Source organism: Mustela putorius, unplaced genomic scaffold (assembly GCF_011764305.1).
Source record: "Mustela putorius furo isolate JIRA1106 unplaced genomic scaffold, ASM1176430v1.1 tig00003987_pilon_pilon_pilon, whole genome shotgun sequence".
Classification (NCBI taxonomy): Eukaryota; Metazoa; Chordata; class Mammalia; order Carnivora; family Mustelidae; genus Mustela; species Mustela putorius.
This window is the reverse complement of record NW_025422126.1, coordinates 3,394,133-3,414,277: the sequence shown is the minus strand read 5'-3', so window position 1 is coordinate 3,414,277 and position 20,145 is coordinate 3,394,133. Positions and strand designations below refer to the sequence as shown.

The 20,145-nt window shown below is 44.5% G+C and overlaps 1 protein-coding gene across 5 annotated transcripts in view; it reads left to right on the top strand.

The window, feature by feature from the left end:
* The window catches only part of CLPB (caseinolytic mitochondrial matrix peptidase chaperone subunit B), a 142,750-nt gene that overhangs the window by 58,039 nt on the left and 64,566 nt on the right, over positions 1-20,145 (top strand). For 2 of the 5 annotated variants that reach the window (XM_004768123.3, XM_004768127.3), the window contains exons 5-6: positions 548-637; positions 14,858-14,986. In XM_004768123.3, coding sequence (XP_004768180.1) covers positions 548-637; positions 14,858-14,986 — 219 coding nt within the window. Of the gene's footprint in view, positions 1-547; positions 638-7,275; positions 7,407-14,857; positions 14,987-20,145 lie in introns of all 5 variants that reach the window. The other 3 variants (XM_013064352.2, XM_045071532.1, XM_004768124.3) reach the window with 3 other exon arrangements.

The following is a 20,145-nucleotide window of genomic DNA, read 5'->3' as shown; positions in this document are numbered from 1 at the left end:
AGATCACTGCTGCTTCTCTACCAACTCACTCCCTGATATTGACCACATTCCATTCAGTGCCTTGATCCCCATCCATGCCCACTCCAGGAGAGTTCCACTTGTGGCTGGCAGATGGGTGGTGGGTCCCAATCCTCAGGTGGAGGAGACAGTAAATTAATGGTAACAGTAAACAAGTCATCCAGCCAGAGATGCCGCAGGGTGCTTGTAAGTAACTGTTATAAACATTGGGTGTCTCAGGCTGTCAGAAATGCAAGCGAGCACTCTGAGCGCCTCTTATATGTACAATTAAAACAATAAAACACGGCAGAAAAATGGTCAGAACAGGATATAAATCAGCTTCTCTTCTCAGCTTCAAATGGTGGCTGAATAAAGATGAGTCGTGTAGAAGCTGGGTTGGCGTAGGACCCTTCTGGGGCTAGAGGGTCTGACTTGCCAGGCTCTACCTCCCAAGGCCAACCCCAACAGTCTGGGTGGTCCCCTGCCCACAGCTCCATGGGCTGCAGGTTCTGGCCTGCTGTAGCTGACCTCCCCATCTCTGTGTCTTCAGATGGGGGACAGGACGGTGCAAGCTGGCGCATCACAAACCAGTGGACAAGTGCCCTGGAGTTCAGGAGATGGCTAGGAGTCCCCACTGGCGGTAATGCAACAGCTCTCTAATATTTCTCCCCTTCCCCAGGACATGCCAGGGAGTGGTCTCATCCTGGTTCATCTCTTTAGTAGAAGTTAACCACCCAGCACCCACCATGTGCCCAGCCCTACCTAGGGAGAGCAGAGAAAATGTATGCCCTCAGAGAGCATAAATTTAAGTGGAAGTAATTATGCACCCAATGACATAAGAATCACCTAGAGAGCTTGTTAAAACACGGAGTCCTGGGTCCCACCCCCAGAGATTCTGATTCAGTGACTCTGGGGTGGGAACTGAGATTTTGCATTTCTCACAGCTCTCCATTGTTTGAGTAGCATGATCTAGACCGCAGATGTTAGTTCTGGCTTTGGGCTTGAACTGCTTTTTAAAAACTCATCTGGGCCTTTTCCCTGGAAGAGACCTTATTTTGCCACTTTAATTTCACTCCTAGTGAGGCTGAGTGCTTATGCCACGGTACTATGGGTATTACAGGACACATAATAACTATAACACCTGCAGCAACTTTCTGTACCTTTCAGCGGTCCTGTCTCCTTATTTATAAAATAAAGGTTACCAGTTTGTTTCCTGGAACTAACTGAACATAATAATATAAGCAAATAAATAAATAAATAAAGGTTATCAGAAGAGTTAGAGATAGCATATTTGTCCCTAACCTAAAACCTAGAACACAGAAGGAATCCCACTAATGTAAATTTCTGGTTTTCTGTACTCTCATAGAACTTTACCCAAACTCTTCAACATAGCCTTCCAAATGCTTTTCAGGGGTAGCAAACTGTTGTCTCTAGAGAGCCAAACATTATTAAGAGTCTGAGGAGTGGCTTAGCTGTCACCGAACCATGTGACTTTGGGCATTTCTCTTTATTTCTCTGAGACTTGATTTTTCTCATCTGTAGGGAAGAATATTTCCTCCACCATTGGCTTATTAGAAAGATCAGATTAAAGTACTTATGAAAACACTTGAGAAAATATAAGCCATCACGAAATGTGTAAGGTACTAGCAAGAAAAGTCATTAATAGTAATAACAAAGATTGAAGACTTGACCAAGACAGTACTTGACAAGTGTTCAGTCAGAGGTACAGATAACAGAGGACTATCAAGAGCTCAGAGAAGAGAATCTCTGGTTGAAGCAGTCAAGGAAATAAAATGGTATCTGAGCCTCAGAATAAAAAGTTTTATGGAGGGCCTGAAAGTGGGTACAGTTGGGCATAAAGGGGTGTGTTATATCCCAAACACTGGGAAACAGAGAAATGTGTGTCAGGCTGCAAAGTGAACTTGTTAAAATGAAGCTTCTACAGAGCAGATTTATTTTGAGAAGTAGTGAACAGTAAAGATGCTGAGTTCGTGCACTAGGGCCAGATCAAGATGTTGGGACTTTGTCCTTTAGACAGAGAGGGGCTTTGAAGGTTCTAGAGAAGAGGGCACTGCAGGAACAGATCCTTTCCAGGGTGGAGAAGCAGGAGAGGTGGTCACAGAATGGCGATGATAAGACCAGTGCAGCAGCAGGTAACATGGACTGATAACGGTGTGCCACAGCACCCTGTGATGCAGGCACTCAAGGAAACTGAGGCAGAGAGATGTAGCCAAATGCCAGCAGAGCTATCCTCTGCTCTTATGCAGAACCCAGCAACCGTGGCACTCTGTATGTACCAGGATCTCTGCTCGTCCAGAGTCTTAGAAGGCTTGGGAATCGGCCAAGCCAAAAGTTGTTGGGGCAAGTTATTACTTTTAATGTCTCTGCGTCTTCCTCATCATTGTCACAGCCTTGTTGCACCTCCAGGGCCAGTGGTTCTATGTCTCATTTCTCAGCAGTGCCAGCTGCTGTAGTCACCAAGATGGACAGTACACTGTCAATCCATCATGCCTGTTAACCAACTTCAAGGTGAAGTGTATCAGCCAGTTAGGTTAATTGTTTCTCTCTTTTTAGCTTTCTAAGCCCATATATATATGTTTATATATGTTTGACTAGGAGAAGGAGATAGACTAGTTGACATGTTTTATTAAAAAGAATAAATTTGATACATTTATAAAAATAAAGAAAAGTAGGATGGGGTGGTGAAGAACTAGTCCTTTGATTTTTAACTGATTTACATATTTTGTGTATAAATATTTTTTCATCAAAAGTTCCAAATCAGGGATGGGTCCCACACACCACACAAAATATATTAGAGACATTTATATGGATAGCAGGAAGGGAGACAGAGGGCTGAAATTTTCCAGGCACCCAGTGATTGATGGGGGCTGAGGCTCCCCCTGACGCTTTATTGAGTTTCCGATGATTATCTCTCGCTGAGACATTTTTTACAGATGACGGTCGAGCTGTCACAATGGACCATGGGGGAAAAAAAAACAACAATAATAACACTTTAATCTTTTTACTGCACTGCTCCCTAGTATCTCAGATTCATCTTCCCTGACGCACGCAGTTCATTATTCTGCCCCTCCCTGGATGGGAAATAAAGGAAAATAAATATATATGTAGACACACTTACCCACATACATACACACACACAGACTGGATATAAGAGACCACCTCAGAACAGAGAGAGGCAGAATTTATTGTTCTTTTTGCAAGTGTTGAGGTTTATTAGTAGAGATGCTGGGTTGGCTTGGAATTGGCTATTAATTACAGCATTTTGTATTTGTTTTTTATTGCAAGTTTTTAACATTTTGAAGAAAAGACAGAGGAGAGGCAAGCAGGTGTAGAGATGGGGAGCACAGAGGGACTGAGTTTGGCCAACCAGGAAGCATAACTGGCTGAAAGGCAGAGAGGGCAGGCTCCTCTTGTCGCCAGCCCTACCTGGAGGATCCCTGGCGCTTAAAGATGGGATGTTTTGGTTGGGACAGGGGCACAACAGGGGCAGTGGGGAAGTTAAGCTCAGAGTAACAATAGGTCACCTCAGAGGGGCTCTAAATAGCTATGACATGTTACTGCTGTGAGAGTTAGAAGAGATGGGAAGAAGCGGACAATCAAACAGTGTTGCTGGGCCTGCAGATAGCAGAGTAACACTTTCTTAAGAGGTTGTTCCACTCTTTGAATTTGATGGTGTGAAGGTGACATGTGGGCTTTGGAAACCTCCACCTGAGTCTGTGGTCCATGAAGGGGCACCTGCCTGGCTCAGTTGGTGGAGCATGCAGCTCTTAATCTCAGGGTTGTAGTTTGAGCCTCACTTTAGATGTAGAGATTACCTAAAATAAAACATTTTTTAAAAAGGGGTGGGGGGAGGGTCCTGAGCCAGAAAGGATGCCACACTGTCTAGCATCACAGGCATGGTCAACAACATGTCTTCTTAAAGCTCCAACCTTCCCACTCTCCCCCTTCCCTTTCATGGGGATGAGAGAAGATGAGTTTGGGGTTCTTAGGGGAAGGCTGCCCTTTATGTGACTTCAGTAGAGTAAGTGCTGACCCAGTCTTCCCTTTAATTCTTCATACCTTTTCTGAGCTCCTACTAGAAGCTAATAAAGAGATAAACAGAGTTCTGTTCTTAAGGAGAAATTTTCCAGTCCATGGGCAAAGAACGTGGTGTCTGTGAGAACCATCTGCAAGTGGGGTCTTCTTCCCTCCATAGGCCAGCCTAGATGGCCATGAGTGCCTTTCTTGTAGGAAGGATAAAAAGATTTCTAAGACACAGGATCTATCCTTCAGGAACCCATCTTCTTCTTGGGGAGACAAGCTTACCATCTACTCACTAAGAAGTATTTATTGAGCACCTGCCATGTTTAGGAACATACACATGAGGCAATCTGCAAACCCATAAGACTTAAGAGAATGTTAACTAATTTGATGTTAACTAGATATTACTTGAATGCATAGAGGAAAGGGAGATCAGTGAAAATCAAACTGCTTGAGTTATAAAGAATAGGTAACTTGTAGATAAAAGGAATAATGAAGTCATGTAATCACATAAGGAAATGAGTACAGTCCTTGGAGTTAAACCGAGCAGCTCGGTCATTGAGTATCAGTGTCCTGAAACAAGCTACATACTTCTGTAGGTCATGGTTTCTTCATTAATTAAGTAGGAATAGTAATAACAATAAAAATAATAACCTAGTATGATTCTTGGGAGGAAAACAGTTGTAAAGTTCCCAGCACAGAACCTAGCACATAGTAAGTGCTCAATAAATGGAGGCTATTATTTTCTTACTTCTCTAAGAGTTATATACTTATTAATCCAAGTATTGGAGAAAGACTCTTAGTCCTAGGATATTAGGCATCAAGACCCCTATTACCTTCCACTGAGGATGAAATGGGCTCCCTGCAATGAGCCTGACGTAGTTTCTAGGCTAGTGTGAGAAGATCCTGGCCAGAGTGTGAGTGTCGCCTCAGGAAGAGGAAAGGGCACAATAATAAATGTTTTACCATTATTGAGTACCTACTGCATGCCAGGCAGTGTGCTCACCTCCTTATGTACATTTTTTTAATATAATAGCTTTGTTGAGATTTAATTCACATAGTTCAGTCATTTAAAGTGTGTAAGTTGGGGCTGGGTGGCTCAGTCAGAGTACTCAGTATCGCTGAGATACTCACTGAGTATCTCAGTGGCTCAGTCAGATACTCAATCAGAGTATCTGACTCTTGATTTTGGCTCAGGTTGTAATCTCAGGATCCTGAGTTCGAGCCCTGCGTCCGGCTCCATGCTCCGCTGGGAGTTTGCTTGATTCTCTCTCTCCCTCTCCCCCCACTCATACTCATGTGTGCATGCACACATGTGTGCTTTCTTTCTCAAATAAATAAATCTGTTTTTAAAAAGTGTATGTCACTGGTTTATAGTATATTCACAAGGGTTGTGCATCCATCACCACAATCAGTTTTAGAACATTTTTATCAGTCCCTAAAGAAACCCCATTCCCCATTTCCTCTCAACTCCCCCTAACTTTAGACAGCCACTGACCTTTGTTTCTTTAAATTTGCATATTTTGGGCATTTCATATAAATGGAGTTACAATAGATGATCTTTTGGACTGACTGCTTTCACTTAGCATGTTTTCAAGGTTCATTCATGTTGTAACACCTACTAGTACTTCATTCCTTTTTCATAGCTGAATAATAGTTCATTAATGGATCTACCAAATTTCACATCTCCATCAGTTGAGGGATATTTGAGTTGTTTCTGTTCTATTCTATTATGAATAATACTCCTGTGAATGTTTGTGTACAAGTTTTGGTGTGGATATAATGATTTCAGTTTTCTTGACTTTATACCTAGCAGTGGAATTGTTTGGCCATAGGATAACTCTCTATTAACCTTTCGAGGAACTGCTAGACTGTTTTCCAAAGAAGCTGCACCATTATTTTACATTCCCACTAGCCATGTGTAAGGGGTCCAGTTTTTCTGCATCCTTAACCAGCTCTTGCTACTGCCTGTCTTTTTTACTTTGGCCATTGTGGTGGTTATGAAGTCGTTTCATGCTATGGTTTAAATTTGTGTTTCCCTGATGGCTAATGATTTTGACCATCTTTTCATGTGCCTTTTGGCCATTTGTACATCCATCTACTCAAATCCCAGGTCTATATTTTTTTAAAGATGTTATTTATTTATTTGACAGTCAGAGATCAGAAGTAGGCAGAGAGGCAGGCAGAGAGAGAGAGAGAGAAGAGGAAGCAGGCTCCCCGCCGAGCAGAGAGTCCGACGCAGGGCTCAATCCCAGGACCCTGGGATCATGACCTGAGCCGAAGGCAGCGGCTTTAACCCACTGAGCCACCCAGGTGCCCCAGCCTGGTCTATTTTTTAATTGGGTTTGCCATTGAGTCTTGCGAGGTAGGTGAGATTTGCAGATGAGGAAACATTCTCAGAGATGTTAAGTGTTTTGATCAATGTTGCACAGCGACTTTTGCTTCCCAGTCTGATTGACTCCAAACTCTTTTCTTTCTAAATCGCAGTGCTGCCTCCTGAGGACTCATGGTAGGATCACCAGGGTCCTCTTATGGGGGTTTTGACAGCAGGAAGAGAGGAGTTGAAAGTCTATTTGGAGACATTAACTAGGACTAGGTAGGAAAAGCCTCTGAAACTCAAACAGAGGAATATGGATGTATTACAGCTCCAGGACTGGAAAAATGGCCATTTCCTAGGGGGCTGGCCATTTCCTGTGCCCCTGACTATACCACATCATCTTTGATTTTCACAGTAAACCAGTTCATAGATATTAATGTTTCCATTTTACCAATGATGAATTTGAGGCCTGGAGGGATGAAGTAATTTTCCAGAGTCATCAGGATTAGAATTTGGTTCTCTCCAACTCAAAATTCTGAACTCTTTCCTGCCAGAGATATTTTATAAAAGATAGATTTTTTTCAGCATTATTTGAAGCATTTACAAGCTCTTGAGGCCATGGCCCAGCCCATGGAAAGTACTTAATTAATGGTTGGTGGATGAATGAGGAGATAGACCTTGAGTGTATGGTGAAAAAGGACCTAATTCCAACGGGGATTCTGTGGGGCAGAAGGATGTTTAAGTGAGATATTGGAGGTCTCATCCCAAGGCTTAGTGTCCTGGGGGCTTTGCTCTAAGCTTCTAAACATGAGGCTTGGGAAGAGTGTTCTGATGCCCAGACATCCTTGGCTTCCCGGGAGCAAGACAAGGCAGGTAGAGGTGGAATGGTTTAATCAGCCTTGCATCTTTCTTGTTTTTAGCACAAGAACATTAGAGGAAGGACACTCAGAGACCATCCAGTTTGGTGCATTCTGGTACATTCCCAAGCACTGCCTACTGAACATTGCTGAGATGGGGACCCAAGAATCAACAGTTTTTACAAGTTACCCAGGTGATTTTGTTCCCACTAAAGTTTGAGAACCATTGGTGTAGAAAAACTCTTCAACTTGAAAAATAGGGAGTCTGGGACACAGAGGGCTTGAAATGCATTCCAAGGTAGTTGAATGAGTTATTTTTTAGTCCAGGTCTCTCATCTCCTGATCTGTTGTTTTTGCTGTTCACCATGTTGCTTAATTCCTTAACAAAAAACTATTGTGTGCCCATAGCTTTCAGGATAGAATCCAAATCCCTCTGAGAGTCGGCCCTCTGCCTCCATGGGCAACCTCCTCTCTGCTCACAGCATCCTAGGTTCACTGAGAGACTCAGTTTCTTGAATGTACAGGTAGTGCAGTCTTTACCCCTGGCCTTTGCAAACACCACTTTCTTTCCTAGAACGTCCTTCTTCCCCTCTCTACCTGGCAAGATCCCCCTCATCCTCAAGACAGTTTATATCTTGAGGTAATGTGTGTGCCCTGTTTCTGCTGCCATCAGACTGTGAATGTGTGACTCTCATAGCGCCTGCTGTTCTGAGCTGCTCACTTGTGGTATGTTCATGAGCAGGCAGGTGGGTAAAGGCTCTCGTATGTTCATCGCTGAAGCTGTGTAAAATACGTGATACTGTATGAAATACATACAGAAAATGTTATCAACTAGTTACTGTCATCCACGAAGAGCCTAGGATGTAATTGGGGAGTCAGAGGGAAATTTTAACGCAAGAAACTATTATAAGAGATGTTGTTAGTAAAGAATTAACTGGTAAATGGGTACACATAATCAACACAGCAGGCATCCAGGGCAGAGCTGGGAGGAAAGGACTTTCTGGAAGAGGAGCCTTGGACAGGGCTTTAAAGAACAGGTAGGATTTGAAAAGAGAAAGAGGGGTTTCCAGGCTGTGGAAGGAAATGAAGGGCCTTGTCTTCCCTGGGATTGGTCTCATGTGACTCCTCACAGGGCGTCTCCCTCTCGCTCCATCCTCTGCCCAAAGACAAACACAAGAGGCAGAGCTGACAGCGCCCATAGAGGCTGAGGTGGCGGTGGTTCCATCCCTGCTGGCAGGAGGGGGCTGTCTCAGGTAGTGAGGATTTAAAGAGGTAGTAGATACAGAATAGCCTGGAGGAAGCAGAGCCCAGAGGCTTCTTCCCTAAGACTCTTTATAAAAATTTAACCCAGATCCTGAGCTTCAAGCAAGGTCAGCCAACCCTGGTTTATGTGAGGCTTGAGTCTACAGGCACTGATAGAAGCTGGGCATGGAGAAGCATAGAAGCATGAGCCAGGGAGCCTCTGGATCTGGTTCTCTCCACTACCAATTAGCAGTGCAGGTTGGGCAGGCCACCCAGCCTTTTTACCTCTGTCTTCTAATCTGTTGAACAGAGAGAATGGTATCTGTCCTAAGTTGTCACAGGGTGAGGAAACAATCGCGCTGATGTTGCACAGATGGAAGGGGCTGTTCTCGCCCTTGTCAGAGTAGTTGTAGAGGTTCTCTCTCATGGGGACATGCTCACATCTTTAAAGGCAAAAGGCGCTGCTGGACCCTCCGTGACATTAGACAGCACAAGTTCCTGGGAGTGTCACTCGTAATTAGGGTTGTCTTTCTTCTGCATAAGGCAGCAGTAATAAAGCTTTTGTTACCCAGAGACCACCCATCTTGACTCCTATACCTTTTTTCAAAGTCTCCCCCAATAGACTTTGCATATGTGGAAAGTGCCATGTCTGATTCATGTCCGTGCCCCCAGTGCTTAACCCAAGAGAGAGAGCAGCATTAGTCAATGTGGTGATGTTTAAAAAATACCTCTTATCAAAAAAAAAAAAAAAAAAAACCCTATTATCAGATTTGATTCTCATAATATTTAAATATTTAGTATTGCTCAAATTATTTCTTATCATACCCATTTTACAGATAGAAGAACTTAGTGGCAGAGCTTAGATTCAGGACTGTAAGACCCCCTTTACCTTAAATCAGTCTTTCTCACTGGGGAAGACAGTTGCTTTTTTTTGCAGTTTCAGCAGTGCTGGCAAGTGGCCAGGGCTGTGTGACAGGCTTCAGGGACTACTTTCACCTCTGCTGACTCCTTGGCCCTGCTGAGTCCAAGGGAATCCTGCAAAGAGCACATCGGGCACATGTGTTTGCGACAGCACCCAAGGCATAGACTTTGCAACGTCGAAAGGCAGAGGTGGAAGCAGGAGGATGACAGTGCAATGTGTTGGCCTTCTCCCTGTGGTCAGAGGAGCGGAGAGACGTGAATAGCTGGCTTAGAGGAGAAACAGGAACCTGAGCTCATCTTACCCTGTGCTAGAGACAGGCTGGTAAATGGCTTAGTTGGGAAGGGGTCAGTTCACTGGCTGAGGATCACCCGTAAACACGGGGCCTCAAAAGACCACCTTGGTGGACAGCTGGTGAACCAGTCTTGGGTGAGTCATTTTAGCTTCCATGGATTTATTTCCTTTTCCTCAGGGAGAGTGGGTGATGGTGCGTGCTGCACCTCTCCCCACACCTCCTTTCCGCCTTTAGCTACTTTTTTTGGATAGAGAATAATATGACCTCGAATGATCTGGGGGCTTCAGCAAGATCTTATGGGACAGGCTTCTCAAACTGGGTGATGTGAGGAAATGAGCTTATTGCTAAGAGCACCAAATGGGCCTAGCTGACTTTGACTAGGTCGTAGCTCCCATGCTAACTGATTACAGTACCTTTCTTAACTTCAGTTTTCTCATCTGTAACATGACAATAACTTCTACATCACAGGGTTAATCTAAAATAAATAAGGAAAGCAAAATGCTCTTTTACAGGTGATTGTAATGCACTACTCAGTCCCAAAGAATGTTCTGGGGAACACTAATACTGCAGGTTTTTAACAAGGACAAGGTAGAAAGAGGCTGCCGAACAGGAAGCTGCTGACTAACACCAAATTAAACAGCTGGTTCTTACTCAGCACTGTGCCTTTCAAAAAGAAAAGTATATGAAGGATTCCCCAAATGCAGCCACTTTTCACAGAGAGAATGCACTTTTGGAAGCACAAGACTAGATAGGAAGGGTAATAGCTGACATTTACTGAGAGGTATTGTATGCCAGGCACTGTTCCGAGCCCCTTTACTCACAATGTCTTGTCTAATCCTTACAACATCCCATAAGAGGCTACTGTTATCTCCATTTACCGATAAAGAAACTTGGCATAGAGAGGTTAGGTGATTTACCCAAGATTACAGTGAGTAAATTCAGAACTGGGATCCAAACACCAGGCTCTGGCTCCTGAGATCATTTATATAACAGCCACACTCTAAAACGGGTAATCCTAGGAACTTATTTATGTGTTATGTATCTTATTAGCTAATTCAACAAGTATTTATGAAGCCCATATTTATGTCTAGACACGTACTGGCCACTGGGGATACAACTCTAAAGACAGTCACACTTTCTGCCCTCAGTGAGCATTTGGTCTGGTAGGGAACATAGTCAAGTAAACAGATGATTACAACAGAATAGAGTCAATACCGTAATTGGGAGATGTCTAAGGTGCTAGGGGAGCTCTTGGGAGGAACAACTGCCTCAGACTGAGGGAGAATCACTGCAGGAAGGGACTAAAGTGAATTGGAATTAGTCAACCAAAGGCATGGGAGAGGGGAAAACGTTCCAGGTAGTAGAATAGTATTTGCAAAACCTCAGAGGCAAGAAAGCACATTAGGAAGGGAGGGAATAGTGAGAGATGAGACCTCAGAGGTGTGCAGGAACCCTCTTCAGATACATTCCTTATTAGCTGGGCTATGACGTTGGCACTCTGCTGACATTTGTCCCTGAACTGAATAAGTCTAGCCGTATTCCTTAAGTTCATGTGCTTTTTATGGTAAGCACCCAGTGTACAGCTCTGTCATTGTGTTTACGAAACAGTCTTATAATTTGTCTGTTCCTGATTGTTGCATTAGACTGTTAACTTCTTAAAGTCAAGAACCCTGTCTTCTTCATTAGTACGTCTCCAGAAGCTATCACTATGCAGTGATGCTCAGTAAATGTTGTTTGTTGAATGAATGATGTGTTTTCTTTGTAAAATGGATTATATCCTTCCTGCTTTCGTGAGCCAACTATCACTTTTCCTCAGGTGCATCATTATATCCAGCAGTTAATGTCCTATGTGGAGTTCAGTGGTGCCCTTAGGGGATTTTGGGGTGCTGTATTCTTGACTTCCTCTTTCAGCTTTTTGTGGTGCTGTTCTTTTCCCTTCCTGCCTAGCCAGGACTTGATTATAATCAATTTGCTGGATTCTGAAGCCTCCTCCCCAGCCTTGTTTGTTTCTCCTAATCTGCAGTGGGCTGGAAATAAGATCATTTACCATGATTTGATAAGACTGTTTGTGACTAAGAGTTAGTAATCTCTGAGTTAGGCCCTGAAGAGCCCTTGTGCTGCTGAAATGCAGATGCACATGGGGCTTGTATGTTAGCTACTCAGAGCTTCTTCCTGTTCTCCCTGCTCAGGAGAAGTCAGATTACACTCAGGGTTTGGAGGAGGTGTTCAGTCTGGAGAGCCTCTGCATGGTGGAGAAGAGCTGTTCTACCTTTGTGTGGCTAAACTACAGCAGTGTCTATTCTTCAGCTACACATTCCACCAACTTCATTTTGGCTAAACACTTGAAATGCTTCCACCTAAGCTAGCTTATCCAGAGGCTAGCTACAAAGCTCAGGCCAATCTCTATAAAGGCAAGTTCCACCAAGAGTGTGTTGTATCTTCATTTGAGCAGAGAAGAGTGAGTAGGAACCAAGGCTGAGACCAGAATATCTGGGCTCTGGGCTCTGATTCCCTCATTTGCAAAAGTAGAGTGACAACATGATATGATGTAAACAAAAAGCATTCGGATTAGATCTGGGTTCTAATCCTCACTCAACCACTCACTCACTAGGTGACCTCTGTACCTCTATTTCCTCATCTGTACAATGGGAATTATAATACCTACTGTATCAGGTGGTTAGAAGAATTAAATAGATTGTGTGGAGTGACCGTGCCAGGCATCGAGTAGAAAAAGGTCATTAGGTGACATCTGTTAGTATTAGGAAGAGACGTTATAGTCTTCTTGTTTGGGGAAACTTGTAAATAGGAAGTCCAGTTTCTCAGGAGGGAAATGCATAGACTCCATTCCATTATCACTTAGAAAAGAATGATTTAGAACTGGTATGGTGTGGGGCACGTGGGTGCCTCAGTCAGTTAAGTGTCTGCTTTAGGCTCAGGTCACAGTCCCAGGGTCCTAGGATTGAGCCCCGCATCAGGCTGCCTGAGCCTGCTTCTCCCTCGCCCTCTCCCTGTTGCTCCCCCTGCTTGTGCTCTTTCTCTGTAAAACGAATAAATAAAATCTTTAAAAGAAAGAAAGAAAGAAATAGTATGGAACTTTTAACTACCTAGGCAAGGTTACCTCTTGACTAAATTATACCCTTTATCCAGTGGGAGGTAAGAGAAATCTGCCTTTTCAAACTCTGTGCCATGGGCTAGTGGGAGGGGAGTACAGGTACATAGGACCCAAATTTTGCCCTCAACAAACTCAGCTCAGGAGGGAATATAAGACAGTAATTTCAATAATTTCTACATGAGGCAGAAAGAAACCCTGTCTATACAGGATAAATATTGTTCTATGGGTTCTCATCTCTAAGTCAGGGCCCCAGAGGTAGGGTAACCACCCAATTTATTGTCCAAACTGGGACTGTCCAGTGTAGTAGGCATAAACCAGACCCATCCAGGGTGAAACTGGGACATATGTGGTCACCCAGCCCAGAGGGTCCTATAAAATTGATGGAACTAGTTTTAGGTTCTTCTGTATTAAATTGGAGAGTCATGAATATTAGCACTAGAGTGAACTGGGGGGTTTTGGTTCTTTGACCATATGAAATGCTTATTCTTTTTTCCCATTTAATCTATATAACTCTATTTTTTTTACTTAAAGTCAATTAGCCAACATATAGAGTACATCATTAGTTTCAGCTATAGTGTTCAATAATTTGTCAGTTGCATATAACAATACCCAGTGCTCATCACATCACATGCCCTCCTTAATACAACTCTTTTTAAGTGGTGGGCTTATTGTCCATATTTTTTCAGTTGAGAAAACTGAGATTCAAGAGCAAGTACAACTACATGTGCCTTTGAACCCCTCTTTTCTTCCATAGCCTTGAGGTCATCAATCAATGAAAGTCTTTCTCTTTGTACTTATCCCCTTCCTTTTAGAATCTTTCCCTAATACTATAAACATGCTCAGGTCTCATATAGCCTTTAGAAAATCATCTCACCTACAGTTATTCTCTACGAACCATTTGGTGTCTGTCTTTCTTTTATCAACCAATCTCTGGGAGGACCAGCAGACACTTGCTACATTCATTGCCTCCTCCTTACATCTTGAACTCACTCTCCAATGGCTCTGTAAAAGGGAGATAGTATAGAGATTGCCTAAAGTCATATATTCTTGGGTCAGACAAACCTGCATTTCTGCCACTGACTAGCTTTGCACTCTTGAATCAAAAACTCTTCTATAACCCTTAGTTCCTGTCTGTAAGTAGAATTATAGCACCACTGTCTGAGGACAGTTGCAAGGATTTCATCTGGGATGAAATGCTTGTTGTTCTTACCTTCAAAAAAAAAAAAAAATGTTCACAGCAGATTATTAAAGGTTAAAAAAATACAAAATTGCAATATAGTAAGCTCTAATTTTGAAGAACAGGTATGCATAAGAGATATATATGTGCTTTGTAGGATTGTGTGTAGGATATACATTCATGCTAGTATGTATATATGTTTAAGGAGAGAGAGAGACATATAACAATATTAAATGTAGTTTCCTGAGTTGTTGAGCTGATGATACCTTTTCTACTTTGTACTATTTTGTGATTTCAAATGTGTAATAACTTTTAAAAATTAAAAAAGTTCTTTACAAAATAGTACTAAATGCTCACTAGTTTATAAACATCTTTAAAATAGAGAGGTATGTTACTGTTCTGCTAGGAACGCCTTTTTCTCTCACCTGCTTACCATCCCCTAGCGAACCCCCAGCCTCCTTTCTTCACCTGGATAACATCCCTAGCCCCTTCAAGACTCTTATCTTTTGGGATGCTCTCTTCATGCCCAAACTGAGCTAAGCTCCCCTCTGCCTTCTGTATCACCCTGTTATAACTCTAACATAGCATTTATCTCAGATAGCACTTTATATACCTATTTTTGTCGCTTTCTTCATCAGATTGATTCAGGGACCATATCTGATTCATTTCTGTGTCTCCAAATGAATCCTAACACATAACAGATGTCAGTAAACATTTGTGAACTAACTGGCCTTGTTGTACCTCCTCTCACCCCTCACCGATGGCCCAGCACATAGTAGGTGCATTATATGTTTAGTAAGCCGTGTAGATGATTGAGGGAGGGAAAGAAAACACCAAGGTGATATTGGTGACTCCTGGCATTTGTTGCTAATGGGAGGGTTTGTGTTGCTGTCCCCCCAGTCCTGGTAACCCGAGAGGATGACTTCAACAACCGACTAAACAACCGTGCCAGCTTCAAGGGCTGCACAGCCCTGCACTACGCTGTCCTTGCTGATGACTACCGCACTGTCAAGGAGCTGCTTGATGGAGGTGAGTGCATGAGGGAATGCAGTTGGAGGTTGGCAGAGAAAGAGTATTTGGCAACCTCTCCACTCTGGAAAATCCATGCTTCTGCAGAGCTCTGTTCCCCTCGCAGAGTGGGAAATGCCCAGAGGGTGGCTCCACCTCATGAGAGTGGCTCTGAGATGTGTGATTTGCCTTCATGTGGCTGGAATGTGTTCTTTGCCTGTGTGTGTGTCACACACCACACCATGCTGCCTGTCTGCATATGCTCTGAGTTTTTTTTATTGTGCCTCTCTCCAGAAATATCCTCTTTTCTCCCCTGTGACCTCCAGAGCAGGGCTAGTGGAACAAGGAGGGAAGCCCTTCAACTCTGTACCAGTGCAGGTCTCAAAGACATTCTCCTTGATCCCATGCCCCAACCACAGTCTAAATTAGCCCCCTTTCATTACTCTGGATCATGGCACGCTATTCTTTCCCATCATCACTCTTGTCACAATCTGGAATTATTTTCATATGTTCAGTAGCCTTCTCCCTAACTTGACTCACTCCCTAAAGGCCACTGATTTGTCCCTAGCACCTAGTTTAGTACTTGGCATAAAGTAAGCACTCAATAAATCTTTCATTGATTGAATACCCTCCCTTTGGAGAGTGTTGGTTTAATTGGAGGGACAGTATGTGCCATCCCCCAGTTTGGGCTGGTACAGAGTTACCTCCCACCTGTCAGATATTTCCCAAGCTCTCACTTTCCCTCCCACTTCCTCTTATCCCATTCTGGCCTCTCTTTGGGGTAGGGAGAGAAGCATCTTACCTAGGTGTAAGGCCCAGGCCTCTGAGTATGGCACATGACTATCTCTTTATGCCCTTGCTGCCACTTCTTGAGGGCCTAGGGACTTTCTCTTGGGCCTGGATACCAAGGGCCTCCTTGTTGGTGGTCATTCTTCATAGAGCCTGGGAGCCAGAAGCGGCCTCAGAAGTCCTCTGAGTAACCCTGATTATGCTCCCCCTCCTCCTGGCAGGAACCTTCAACAGCTGCCAGGCTGGCATTTCCTTGGACCCTAGCAATGACTGAGGGAACCGTGTTTCTTCCCCAGGAGTCCATTCCATTTTAATTCTTCTCTAACTGCTTAAAACATCTTTTTTAAATACACTGTGATTTTCTTCTCTGTCATTTCTGCCAACTGTCCTCTGCAACCTAATCACTTTTTCAAAATCCAGTATTCAAAGAAAGTTCTTTCAGTCCCAGAGCCCTTCCTTCACAGCCTAACATTCCCAGATAATGTTCTAGTCCTTGTCATGTGATTAGGCTGGAGGGGTTTCTCAGTAATCCCCAAGTCCCGCCACCTTCTGTCAGCCACAGCCACACTGGCTTAAAATTTAGGCCTGGCCCATACCCCCTGCCTAGGCGATCTGCCTCAGAGCAGCAGGGTGTGGCTGGCTCTGGGGCATGAATGCTGTGAGGTGTAGGACTTCTCATGGATGTGGTGACATTGCCTGGGGTGACTGATGCTTTCAGAGCAAGAGCTCACTGCTTTCAGAAATGGAGACTTAGAAAACTTGTCTCCAAGCAAGGTGCTGCTGACTTTGTCCTTTGGAAAGATTTCAGGCAAGATATTTGCAGCTAAGAATGGGAGCATTCACCATAGGGCTTGTTTCTGCTGAGCCTTAAAATCAGTCAGTACTCGAAGCCATTGTCCAGTGGTTTACATTCCCTGCTTCCCGTCAGCCCCCAAACAGGGAATTCACTCTAAAGAGAGACCCTCACCCAGCCTTCCAGATCGAACACCTTTGAAATGAAGATGTGCAGGCCTTTTATGAACCATCCCCCACCCTCACCCCCCCAGGCCAAGGCTGGTCCTTTGAGCCATTCCAGGGGCATGGTTCCTGCCTGTTGGCTTGGAACAGATGCCCTTAGCCCCCAACTTTACAGTTCGCCCACCTGCCTTTTTACCCAGCATCTATTTACACCCCCTGCCTTAATCTCCCAGCCTCAAGGGCCAAAACCATTAACCCACTTATTTCTCCTTTCCCCGACCTGAACAAGTGGCCGTCACTCAGGGCCTGCAGGCCTGCCAACTTCTATCCCCCCTCACCCCCCTTGACCTCTCTTGGTCTGCCTGTGTGTGTGACCAGCCAACCGAGAGGCAAGATCCTGCTCTCTTGTCCTAGGGGCTATTGCCAGTCACATTTCCAAGGTCTTGTGACCTCAGCTGACCTCCTCCCGAGGGTTTCAGGGAAGGCAGAAGGGCTGCCTTCCTGCCCAATGAATTTTCTCAACCTATATTTGCCACTGGCTTTGCTGCAGCAACTTTAGAGGGATACTTTCTGGGAGATCCAAGGCAGGCCTAGGCACAGGGGCAGCCTGTGCTCACGAGGTCCACACAGAACCCTTGTCTTTGAAATTGCTGAGTGTCCACAGGGCTTTAGTTACCCCGTATGAGAGCTGGGAGGAGGTCCAGGCAGCTGCATCAGTCTATTAACGTGGGCAGTTCTCCGATCCCTTCAGAGGCAGCGTGGAGTAATAGAAGGGACACTGAGGACCTCAAAGTCAGGCCAACCTGGGTTTAAATCCTACCTCCCCCACCTACTAGCTGTTTTGCCTTGGATATGTTGCCTTAACTTTCTAGGCCTCAGTTTCTTATCTGTCAGATAACACCTGGAAGTATCACAGGGGTAACATGGGGAGTAGTGATAATGCCTGTATATGCCCAGATATGTGGTAAGTGCACCATGATTGTGTAAAGATGTCAAGCTCTCCTCCTGACAGGTATAAGTCTCCTATTTCCTCCTATGTAAAACCTGTGCTCCTGCCTAAAGACTTCTTCATTCTCTTTCAGCCACAACTTCTCCATCCTGCCTAAAACAACCATCGTGTTCCCTCTCTTCTCATCTAGATCCCTCTCTCAGGAAGCTTCTCTTGGTGCTCTGGTCCAGTCTCATAGCACCACCTCTGAGTTCTTGCATTGTTAGGCTGAATGCTTAGCACAGGTCATTTCTTCATCTTTAGGAGGTCCTGTAACATAGTGGAAAGAACACAAGCTTGGGAGTCTGACAGACCTGGGTTTACTTTAGTTCTGCATTGTCACTGTGGGCTAGGTAGTTGTCATTTCTGAACCCATAGACTTCAGGGCATCCTAAGATGATCAGGCAAATTGACCCTGACCGTGAGAGATTCTCAGACTGGTAGAGGAGATAGATATGGAAACAGGCAGTGACAGGTGGGTGGGTTTCTGGTGGGGGACTGGACAGGGGCTCTGGGAACATAAAGGAGGAAGTATCCTAGTGAGTAAAGATGTGGAGTCAGTTATAGAAAGCCTGAGGCTAGGGGGCAGGGGTGTGTGTGTGTGTGTGTGTGTGTGCGCGCGCGCGCGCGCGCGCATGTGCGTGCTTAAACCTTACTAGGAAGAGTTAATGGGAGGCATAAAGAATAGCATGGAGGACTTTAGAAGAAGGCAGGGAAAAATGAAGGGGGAGAAAAGGGAGTGGGAGATGAACCATGAGAGACTATGGACTCTGGGAAGAAAACTGAGGGTTTTACAAGGGGGGGAGAATGGGAGAATGGGTGAGCCCAGTGATGGGTATTAAGGAGGGCGTGGATTGCATGGAGCACTGGGTGTTATATGCAGACAGTGAATCGTGGAACAGTACATCAAAAACTGATGTCCTGTATGGTGACTAACATAACACAATTAAAAAAAAAAAAAAAGGAAGGATAATGGGAGTTTGCCAGTTTTATGTGGTTGGGTTCTGAGTTCTGAATTCATGAGGACCAGTTTTCTACTCCTGAGCTCCACAAAGAAGTGGACGCCTTTGTGGTTCTCATTCTGTGACTGTGCTGCTTCTGCCTGTGTTGTTGGCTAATGAACTAAAAAGCTCTGCCTCAGCACTTGACTGCCAAGTACAAGAGAAGGTTGGAGGGAGGTAGGGTAGGAGAGAGAGGATGACTAGGAAGAGGAAGAGGAATAATCAGGAGGGTGGGGAGTTGCTTCCCTTAAGCCCCTAGAGTTGTCTACCTGTATTTCTAGGGCTCTTCAGGGGCTTTCGCAGCTGTTTCCTCCCAGGGATGTGATCCCCTGCTAGATCCATCTTCCTGAGACATACTTCCAATCTTGGCAGCCTTTCTCAACCAGGGTTCCTCCAGAGCATTGAGCCCTAATGCTGTAAGGCAGCCACTGTACACATGGAATAACTCCTCTCCCAGGCATCTAAAATGGTACAAGTTATGCACCATTCTTGGGAGAACTGAAAAAATCGTTACTCAGTTTCCTGTGTGTGGTTCAGAGGAGAAGCCCAGTTGAGGAAAGCTGCAAGTCAAGGGCATGAACTATGGAGTCAGGATCTGAATGCCAGCCCTGCCACTGCCTGTGGTCTTGGACCAACTACAGACTGCTCTGAGGTTCTCTTTCCTCATCTGGAAATGGAAGTGTGCCACCTACTCTGTCATGTCAGGAGTAGGGCATGTGTATGTTCTACAGGGGAGGCACTTTATGGATAATACTTAATAACTTCAAAAACAGTCAGTGCTTACTTGTTAAAAAAATAAATACAAAATAGGGGCTCCTCGGGGCGCCGGGGGTGGCTCAGAGGGTTAAGCCTCTGCCTTTGGCTTAGGTCATGATCTCTGCTCAGCAGGGAGCCTGCTTCCTCCTCTCTCTCTGCCTGCCTCTCTGCCTACTTGTGATCTCTGTCTGTCAAATAAATAAATAAAATCTTAAAAAAAAAAAAATAGGGGCTCCTGGCTGGCTGAGTCTCTAGAGCATGCGACTCTTGATCTTGGGGTTGGAGCCGCGTGTTGGGTGTATAGATTACTTAAAATAAAAGTCTAAAATAAATACATACATATATACATACACACATGCACACACACATATATATATACAATATAAAAAGAATCCTACTCATCCTAACTTTTTAACCTGATTTTGGAGACATTCTAGTCTGACCCTCACCTAACTTTTTTCCCACTGCTACCCTAATCAGCTGTACAGTAATGTCGCCCCAGAGTTCCTACCTTGGTGCCTTTACTCATGCAGGTTTTTCTGCCAGTCAGTCCACATCTTCAGTGCCACTTCCCTTCTGAACTCTTCCCTGCTCCTGGACCCTGGGATTTGGGTCCAGTCCCTGCTACTAGACTGAGGTAGATTGAGGGTGAAGACAGTGTCTGATTTGCCCCTGCCTCCTTTGTCACG